This window comes from Petaurus breviceps, unplaced genomic scaffold, assembly GCF_028583685.1.
Source record: "Petaurus breviceps papuanus isolate PSGF00001 unplaced genomic scaffold, PetGlider_PUasm1.0 90696, whole genome shotgun sequence".
Classification (NCBI taxonomy): Eukaryota; Metazoa; Chordata; class Mammalia; order Diprotodontia; family Petauridae; genus Petaurus; species Petaurus breviceps.
The window spans coordinates 2,326,812-2,337,304 of record NW_027187314.1 but is presented as its reverse complement, the minus strand read 5'-3'; the positions used below and the strand labels follow the sequence as shown (position 1 = coordinate 2,337,304).

General features: G+C 44.8%; 1 protein-coding gene across 1 annotated transcript in view; it reads left to right on the top strand.

Annotated features, from left to right (window-relative positions):
• The first annotated feature begins 1,366 nt into the window (after window positions 1-1,366).
• ARX (aristaless related homeobox) overlaps window positions 1,367-10,493 on the top strand; it is a 13,740-nt gene continuing 4,613 nt past the window's right edge. The window contains exons 1-3 of the mRNA XM_069065614.1: window positions 1,367-1,690; window positions 3,791-4,655; window positions 7,624-7,669. Of these exons, the coding sequence (XP_068921715.1) occupies window positions 1,498-1,690; window positions 3,791-4,655; window positions 7,624-7,669 (1,104 nt within the window). The 5' untranslated portion in view covers window positions 1,367-1,497. The remainder of the gene's footprint in view (window positions 1,691-3,790; window positions 4,656-7,623; window positions 7,670-10,493) is intronic.

The window sequence follows — 10,493 nt, the reverse complement described above, 5'->3', positions numbered from 1 at the left end:
GTGTGTGTGTGTGTGTGTGTGTGTGTGTGTGTGTGTGTGTGTGTGTGAGATGCTGACTGTGAAAGATGTTTTCGGAGAAAGCCCTTGGGGCTTACCTTTCTTCTTTGCCCGGGACCCTCATCTGTGCCATCAACTCGTAATCAGAAGAGACATATCAGTTGGGAAAACTACGGGTCTTCTATTTTAAGCGATAACGACGAGACTGGAACATAGCCCCATATTGTTCAGAGCTTAATGAGTCTCTTCCTCTGCCACCCTCCGTGTCCCAAACTAACCTTCCATGAGATAGATCTCTGCTCAGTGTGGTCTCAAGTCCCTACAACAATGTAACTTTGATGCGAGGTAGGGAACAGGATTTGTGAAGTCGAGAGGGAAGGATAAAAGGAGGGAAATGTATAGAGACCTGAAGGAAATCCTGCAGACCTAATATTTGGCCTTTTCTTTTTCCTTCTTCTGGTTTTGAACACGCATTTTTTGTTAGCTGAGAAACTTGGTTTTAACAATTTTCCCTCTCCATACTCCAAACAGGTTAGGAAAACAACAAAAATCAGTAAGCAGTGTGTGTTTCGTCTCGGGAGTGAAGGATATTACCCCTGAAACCTGGAGTTCACGTTGTGTAGATTGTATGTTTGTTGAGACCGACCACAGATTTCAGCCCCTGCCCACGCCTTAGTTCCTCGGCTGGCCATTGTCACCAGCATTAACAGAAACAAACTTTTTTTTAAATTGTGTACCCCCACTGAGTGTCCGACACTGTACAAAATGCTGTATGCAGATACTTTGGCGGCTTTAAAATGCATTGTGTTTGTTACGAGTTCAGCTTTGATGTGTCATTCCAGTCTCTTGGCCTTTTTCCTTCGTCCTCTATCTCTAGCCTCACGAATCACCAGAGAGATCATAGCATCAGAAATGCTTTCCCAGATAAGGCATATTAGAGCCATTAAGAAGTAGCTTACAGAGGATGGGTTTAGTGTGGGAATAATCAGAGCTTCAGATAAGACCTTCGAGAATTTTTTTGTTTTGTTTTTAAGAAGAGAGAGGAAAAGAAAGAAAAAAAAGTTCTCCTAAAGGATAGGGCAATGAACTTTCTTATTTGGTGATGGTAGTTGAGGGCTGTCCCTAGGAATTCCATGTCGGGTTTTCCTTCTCGCCCGCAGCCTGAAGCTGCCCAGCCTCTGGTGAGAACCAATCAGAGGATGACTCCCAGCACGTGGAGGAGAGGGACTCCAGAGCAAAGCAATTGCTGCTCACTACACTTGTTACTGGTGTCCTGAGCACGAAGAGGGGCGAGTGTGGGAGCCGCCGGAGGGGGGATTAAAACAAGCAGCTTAGGGGGTGGGGCGGGGAAAGCAACAAGAAAAAAAAACCCAAACCCCAAAACCAAAAAAAAAAAAAAAAGCCAGCCATTTCCCCCCCACACACATATCCAGCCAGCCAGCCTTCCGAGAGAGGCAGCAACCTCCCAGCTCGTTACGAAAAGGGGAAAAGCCAAAAACCATGAGCAATCAGTACCAAGAGGAGAGCTGCTCTGAGAGGCCTGAATGCAAAAGTAAATCTCCAACTTTGCTCTCCTCCTACTGCATAGACAGCATCCTGGGCAGGCGGAGTCCCTGTAAAATGAGATTGCTAGGAGCTGCTCAGAGCCTGCCTTCTCTGTCTAACCGGACAGATCAGGATAAGGTCGCGCAAGGTAAGAAACAAATCTTTCAATCCTTCGGACTGCAAATCGCGACAGCCAAAAAACCACTCCCGAAGTGCAATTATTGTAAATTTTGATTTTGTTTTGGGGAAGGAGGAAGGGTTGGGAACAGAGGGAGAGGGACTGAGGAAGAAGAGGAAGATAGATTTATAAGGCCTGTAAACTTTGCTGCCAGCACCCATCCTTCCAGGGACCTTATTTTTTATTTTTATTTTTTTTTTAAGCCTCTGGCAGGAGATTGTCTCTCCAGAGCACAGACAGAGGAGCATTTCTGGTTGTTAGTTGAATATAGCTGCCTTGTCAAACTATGGTATCGGTCGTGTTGGAGATCGGTGTTGATGTGCTGGAGAGAAGTCAGAAATGGCAGGTGCTGCCCGGGATCAAATCCTTTAGAGCAACGACTTGGGGAACCTCAAAGCAGCCGAAATCTGGGTTCTGAAAAAAAGCAAACCGGGCGGGGAGATGTCATTCCTCCAACCGAAGCTTCCTTTCCTCACGATCCTTTTTTTTTTTTCTTACATATTTCTTAGGGACTTTTTAACTGAAGCATTTCAGAAAATGTCTAACTGGGGTGTCCGAAATATTTCATCTTATGGTATTTGAACCACACGAAAATACCGCTTTTCGAGGGTCTCTCTCTCTCTCTCTCTCTCTCTCTCTCTCTCTCTCTCTCTCTCTCTCTCTCTCTCTCTCTCTTTCTCTCTCTCTCTCTCTCTCTCTCTCTCTCTCTCTCTCTCTCTCTCTCTCTCTCTCTCTCTCTCTCTCTGTTTCTGCAATTTTCATTCAAACAGTGATTTAAAATGCAGAACAGCATTTTGCAGAATGTCCTCAAACCCCTCTCTACTCAACTTTGGAAGTGAGGTGAATTTCTACAGGGTAGGAAGAAAATCCCCGCAGACTCGCGTTTGACATCTCAAAGTTGACGGTCAAGCCAGTGCCTGTGCGCTTCCTTTGGGGAAAAGGAGACTGACTGGGGCGGGGATAGGGGGAGAAGAGAAAGAATCGTTTATTTAAAATAAAACTGACTTTCTCCCTTTCTTTTTTTAGCTCGTGGCAGCACCTGTGTCAGGCGCTTCCTCGAAGGGAAAGAGCCCTAAGCAGAATATTTAGCAGAAGCATTCCCTATAACACTCTCCCTTCCACACACACCCCATTCTTCCCCACTTCTTTTTAAAGACATATTTGCTCTTGGGGAATTTTTCTTGTTTCAGTCGAAAGAATTTCGCGGGCCCTCCCCCCACCAGGTTGACTGGGGACAGATCAGGGCTCCCAGAACCTCCAGCGCCTGTCTGCTTCTCCAGAGGCCTCCAGCTGGGGCAGCTGCCCTCTTTCCATTTCAGCGCCAGCCAAAGATTAGCTGCAGTGCCCCAGGGCCACTTCGCCTAGGTGTACAAACGCCGGGCGCGATGTAATTAGCAAAGTTTTAAGGTTGTTTTTTCTTTTAAGTTGTTTCGGTGCTAGAATGTTTTCTCTTTCCCAAAAAAGTAGGGGGGGGGGTTCAGAAAAAGAATGAATGTACAATGTTCTTTAATAAAGTGGGTGTGTGAGAGAGGAAAGAGTGAAGTTGGGAGTCTAAAGCTATGGGCACTGTGCCAACTGTCCCGTGATGTTTTCTAGTGCAACTGGATGAGTGGGGCCTGCCAGCTCTCTTGGCCCCCTTGTTTCGATCCCCTACCAACCTACTGGAGGAGGGGGGAAAACCAGGGGACCGTGGTTAAGAATTGCACTAGCAGACTGACAGAACCCCAAGCACGATTCCTTCTCTGGCCTCGTTGATGCCAGGGCTTCTCGTCTGATTCCTCTAGGGAAAGGACTTAGTGGAACGGAGGATTCGAGTGGTGGGAGATCGGAGGATTGAGACGCAGGGAATGGGACAGACGGGTGCCTAACTTGCCTTTGGGTGACACAGCTGTTAGCTGTGCCTGGGCGACTGACACTGACCCACTGTGTACTCTTTCTCTCGCCACCCCATCCTCTTTTCTCCCTCTTATGTGCCCCTCCTGTTGGGATGTCGGCCGTCTGTCGGCCTTTCTCCCTTCTCCTTCCTTGTCCACACTTTTTTTCTCTACCCCTTCCTCCTTCCTTCCTCAGCAGGTTCCCCGAAGGGCAGTAGCCCCCAGTTTGAAGCGGAACTTCACCTACCCCCCAAGCTGAGGCGCCTCTACGGTCCGGGAGGGGGCCGCCTTCTTCAGGGAGCAGCGGCGGCGGCGGCGGCTGCAGCCGCAGCAGCAGCTGCTGCGGCTGCCGCGGCGGGCCCGCGCGGGGAGCCCCCACAGCAGAGGTCTGGAGATAGGCCCGACGGGGCCGGAACCGGCGCCGGGGTTGGGGCCACCTCAGCCTGGGACACGCTCAAAATCAGCCAAGCGCCACAGGTCAGCATCAGCCGCAGCAAGTCATACAGGGAGAACGGGGCCCCCTTCGTGCCACCGCCGCCCGCCCTAGACGAGCTGGGGAGCAAGGGAGGCGCCCCTCACCCCGACGACCGGCTGGGCCAGGTAGCTTCGGCCGCTGCCGCCTCCTCGGGTCCCCCAGGCCCAGAGGACGACGACGAGGAGCTGCTGGAGGACGAGGAGGAGGAAGACGAAGAAGAAGAGCTGCTGGAGGACGACGAGGAGGAGCTACTGGAGGACGACGGCAGGGGCCTCCTGAAGGAGCCCAGGCGCTGCACCGCCGCCACCGCTGCTGCAGCTGCGGCCGCCGCCGCTGCCGCCGCTGCTGCCGCCGCCGCGGTGGAAGGCGGGGAGCTGTCCCCCAAAGAGGAGCTGCTGCTGCACCCTGGCGAAGACGGCGAGGGCAAGGACGGCGAGGACAGTGTGTGCCTGTCGGCGGGCAGTGATTCCGAGGAGGGCCTGCTCAAGAGGAAGCAGCGGCGTTACCGAACTACCTTCACCAGTTATCAGCTGGAGGAACTGGAGCGGGCTTTCCAAAAAACCCATTACCCCGACGTTTTCACCAGGTACTGCCATCTCTCTCTCTCTCTCTCTCTCTCTCTCTCTCTCTCTCTCTCACACACACACACACACACACACACACACACACACACACACCAGAGACGACATACATCAGCAGTTGGGCTTAGACGGCCACGGTCAAGGAGATGTCTGGGAAGTAGAGACAGACGTACAGATAGACAAGCAGGTAGGCAGGAATAGGCACATCGGCCTATCATTCTCCGAAATATTTACAGTAGTGGTCCTCCCGAGAAGAAGACTAAGCTTAAAAGGGAGAGCTAGGGACAGGGCCCATGCACTATCTGCGTGTGTCTTCTGGCCTTAGCTCCAGTACCTACCTACTGTCTCTGAACTTCCCCAAACTCCTGCCCCTTCTCCAGTCCTCCTCCACCACTACACGCCCCTGTTCCCGCTCTATAGATTTCTACTAAGCCCCCCTTCCTTCAGTCCTACTATAATCTCAAAGGGATTAAAGTTTGGTGGGATGATTCCTGCCCTCCCATTACCAAGGCCAATTTCTTTTTCTTTCCTAAATTATTCTGGAAAACCAGTTTGCCTACCCAGACCAAAAAGCGCTCCTCTGTCTAACAGACTTGCAGACAAATAGATTCATAAGCGAGCACATACCCAAAGAACTGGTCGAACTTTCCCGTTCTAGACTCAAGCTATATTTGCTGCATACTTCTTTGGCCTAGAGCAGGTAGCGCTGGCTCTGGTGAGGTCTACAACAAGTCATGATCTATTTTCGTCTGCCTCCGTGAACCCCCTTCACATTCACAGACGAGCCTGTAGGATATCAGTTACAGTATTCCCAGTGGACTTTAGAGCCCTACCCCTACAGGAAAGTCCTTTAAAAAGATCAAAGTATTCTGATTTGAGGACTCCCAAAATATGTATCTGAGTAAAAACCTGGAGCCATTCGAGGTTTTATATATGTATGCCTGCCTACAGTCTGAATCTGTGTTTAATTAATGTGCTTAACAAAAATGTTTGGCTATGTATGCATGACAAATCAGGAGCATTGCATTCCACGTATAAAATTGATACAAAATTTTAAGTGATGGAAAAATGTATCCAGGTATGTGTAGAGGATTTATGGATCGGAATATGTTGTTACATTTTGTATCAGACTTAACACTATTTTTTTTTATGTGTATTCAAGAGGCAGGCAGAGAAAGTATGCCCAGTGTTAATTCAACTAATCTGGAAAAATTGATCCCCGATTTGGGAGGTAGCATCTTTCTTTACCCCAGTTCAAAACTCAGTTGGTTTATAGCCTGCTTTTACTGAGGGAAAGCCAGGGTCAGGAGGAAATATTACCCAGTTGGAGACAGAGAGAAAGATAAGCAAGGATGTCGGAGCAGTGCAAACATATTTAGAGAACTACTTGACAAGCTTAAACCAGCTACTTCACAGACGACTTAAGCTTTTTAATTTGAATTTAAAAAGGAAAAAATGACTAGTCCTTTAAAGCAGAGAACATACTGTGAATACTTTAGCGTCTAGCTTGGACTTCAAATTATAATTGATCTTGCATTCTAAAATTCTCTCCCAACAGGATGCAGAAAATAGTGGATTTCATAGTGGGAGGATGGCCAAACTTGGCCTTCCCGACCTTCCACCCATCCCCTTCCTTTAGCTTTTTTTTTTAAGTGAAAGAAACTTTTAAAAAGATGTTCAAAATCCCATACTCATTAGCTCACTATGTGACTATGTCATATAGTACAAATGAATACAAGTTAAGAATAAAAAAGGGAAATGAGGCCGATTGAGTTGAAGTTAGTGTCCACCTTTTTTTTTTTACTCTCCCCCCCCCATACTTACTCCTACCCCACCCTTCTCAATTAAAGAGATCCCTTTGATCTATCTGTGAAAGACTTGGTTTAGACAGCCGGATGGAGGGAAAGGGAAGCTCGGAACAGATTTAGCTTTCCCTCTGCTGAAGGCTTTGAAAGAAACTTTCAGGTGAGGCCTAGTGAGTAGCAAAGAGCAGTTTTCCTCAGCCCTGGGTCCCAGTGCTCAGCTACCCAACACTTTCATATTATTGAAGGGAGATCCAATCATATTCTGAGCTCTGATATTTTCATAAACAGGTTGTGAGCAGTTTTACAACATCTTAATGGTTTCCTATTTGTCTTAATTGTTGCTGTAATAACTGCAATGATGGGGCATAGTTTCAGCTAAATTGACTTTTTTTCTGTGATGTGCAGAGTTTATAGTGGGTATTTGACACAGGAGGTACACAGTATTTTTCAATCAAAAAATTCCTCTCACTGATCCTTTAATAAGCTTAACACAACTCCAGAAGTAATGACAATTGTGATCTAACGGAAAGGAGAGGAAGAGAGAGGGAGATAGTGAGGGTGTACAATCCAGAAAGCGAGAGAACTGGAGTAGAGATAGGGAGAGAGTGTGACAGAGACACAGACAACAGAAAAAAAAAGCTTAAGATAGATGCCCAGCTGCATTTTTCTCACTGATTCAGTCACCCAAGTATTACATCGTCTTTATTGTTTTTCTAACTAGTATTGCACTCTCTACAAACAAAACATTAAGAAGGAACATGGGCTAAGAATTTCACATGATCCTATATCTGACTGACAAAGTAAAGAATACTTGTATGAGGGGGAAAGCTTTGTGTGCTTTGGCTTTTATAAACTTAGAAAGTGCATTAATGATCATATTTGGACTCATTTCTTTAAAAAAAAAATCATACACCTAGCAATGTGGGGTTATGATTGTGCAAACCTTATCATCTATTCTAAAGACTAGTTTTATCAGGAAAAGAGGGTGAATATGAGCTCATATTTTCAATCTTTAGTTTTTGCAGGTAAACCAAGGTGTGTTTGCTTACTAATACTCAGGTAGGGAGCAGTGAAAGACTCTAGTTTAGTGGTACAGTGGGTCCAAGGTCTATGGGTGACTGCATCTCATTACATTGATCTCTGTGTTTGTGTGTTGTTTGCTTCTCAGGGAAGAGTTGGCCATGAGACTGGATCTGACAGAAGCTCGAGTACAGGTGAGTTTCCTTAGGGTCCATCTTCCAGGAATGGGATAAAACTGTATTTGTGGTGAGGGTAAGGTATTAAAGGACAGCAAAGGAGGGGGGGGGGAGGAAGAGAGAGCAGAGACAGAGACAGAGACAGAGACGAGGAAGAGAGTGGGTAGGGAAAGAGCGAGAAGAGGGGATTGTTGTTTAGAGTTGCACTTTTCTCCTATAACATAATCTGGAGGTCTAGCCACATAGATTAGGACAAAATTTTGTGGACCCTGTCAAGGACAACAAAACTTGGCCTCTAAAGGTTGCGTTGAAATCAGGTGTCCAAATTAAAATATAAACATCTATCCACTACATATATGTATATGTGTGTTTGTATATGTATACATATATAAACACAGTTTCTATGTAAAAGTGAAAGTCAAATCACCCTAATGGAACAAATGAGAGAGAGAGAGAGAGAGAGAGAGAGAGAGAGAGAGAGAGAGAGAGAGAGAGAGAGAGAGAGAGAGAGAGAGAGAGAGAGAGAGAGAGAGATGGAGGAAACCCAAGGGACCGAGAAGGGGTTTCAAACACTCCAGGCTGCTTGGCACTTCGGGAGGCTAGCTTTAGCCCCGACACCTAACAATCCGCTGGCGCAAACTTACTCTGATTGAAATAATCGGGTAGAACACGGATTTGGTTGTTAGACGAATCCGCTCAGCTCCAAGCAGGTATTTGGCTGCGATTAAGTCTCCAATCGGGCTTCATAAAAGCCCACTTAGTGCTAGAACAAACAGGGCCATTTGAAGGCAAAATGCTGTTTGATTTCCCCTCCGCCTGCACAAGGAGCTGGCTAATGCTATTTGATTTCCCATTTTTTATAGCAATAAGCCCGCATTGATCTAATAGTGAGTGAGTGCAATGCTATTAAAGGTGTTTGCAGCCCCATACCAGAGTGCATTTCCTAACCCAAGCCTCATAACCAAAGAGACGATAAACATTGGGATGCCCTGATTGCCAACAGAAAACAGATGTCTCTGGGTCTGAAGCTGAGCAAATCACTTTACAGTTAAAATCAAGCGCTGATAAAGCATAATAAATTCCATATGGCTCATTTAATACACAACAGCTTCTTGCATTAGAGGGGTTAATGATGAGATCTGTCCCCTCCTTTCTGTTGACACATTTCTCCATTGTCAAACAGAGATGTGACAGCAAATCAGTATTTTCAGCTCAGGGGAACAAGTCGTGGGAAAGTTAAATAACTTTTAAAAAGAAAGAAAGAGTCCCCCCCACACACACCCCTCCTTTCTCCTTTCCCCCTATTCACTGGAGGAGATGTAATTAAGTGAATATGAATTATTAGAGTCCCTTAGTTTACCTCTGGGTGTACTCAGAGGTATTAATTCAATAATGGGGAATTGCAGTAGGGACATCTTGATAATTGAGGTTGAGCTAGGCGATAAAATCTGGTTGGGAAAGATTTTCACTTTCTTTAAAGACATTTTGTATCTTCTGTAAAACTTTGTTTCCTCTATTCCTTTGATTGCAACAAAGATATTGCTGCTATTTTCCTTCAAATAGAAATCGCATTCAAAACAAAAAATATCCTGCATAAAAGTTATCCTTCCCTCCATTCACAGATTAGACTGCATTATTTTATCTATTTCCTCAAGCTTTTAGGATTTGTGGTTAAAAAAAAAAAGATGAAAATATGTAAAATTTTTCAGATATTCCTCCACAACACCCTTTGAAAAGATCATTTTGATTGCTGATTTTTCTTATTGATTAATTATAACGACTTTTTAAGTGTCAAACCAAGCTTAGAATCTGGGGTATTTACAACTTAAGTTCTCAACCTGCAATTGACAACCCCGAATATTTTGGGGGGAGAGAAATATAACTCTCATTTAGTATTTGATATTATTTCTTCATGCAATTTTGTATATACATAGCCTGGATTTGGAATTCCTTAATTTTTTAGACATTTATCAGGACACAAAACCCACCAATGATGCTGTTCTATGATTTAACTCTTAAAGCTTTCAGGAGCCCCAGCAGATCTTGGGAATGTGGGTGTACTGAATAGATTACTCAAAAAGTCATTTGATGCTATCAGGAATTATTTTTAGAATCTTGATAGCTGCAGCAAGAATTTCAGGTAAAGATCCCTAATTAGACTGCTTTCTATTACTAAATAGAAAGATATTTTATGTTGAGAACATCACAAAATCATACCATTTACTTAAATAAAATATGTTTAATCTATATCCTAAAGTAAACTGGGAAATGCGAATTCTCTAAAGATTTGGAAAAGTACATACTATTATATTTTGCATATCTATTTACTATAGGTAAGGTATAGTAAATATACTGTAGGTATCTATATGCCCAGTATGTAGTGAACTGAATGTGTTTGTGTACCTAACACATGCATGGGAATTACAATCAGAGTTTGCTTTATGGAGCAGTTCATTTCATATGCTATAAACAAGTTGATTAATTTGCTTTCACTACATGGACTCTTCTCCACACCCAGCATACACTTTGCTGAATGTCCCCTTTTTTAACGAACAAAAATGGAGTTGAGAATCTTAGTGTCATATAAACCTGAAATAGTTGAAAGTAGCCACTGGTATGGAGTAAGATTGTTTCAGTCCATTGTGGACATTCCCAAAACTGCACATTTATTTTCTCCTTAAACTGGAGAATGAAATAATCTGTTCAGAAAAAAAAAATCAACATGGTAGAATAGTGCTTGTTTACTATGCTGTCCCATGCTTTTCTGATTTCATAAATGGGATCCATTTCCCATGCTTCTCTCTCTCTCTCTCTCTCTCTCTCTCTCTCTCTCTCTCTCTCT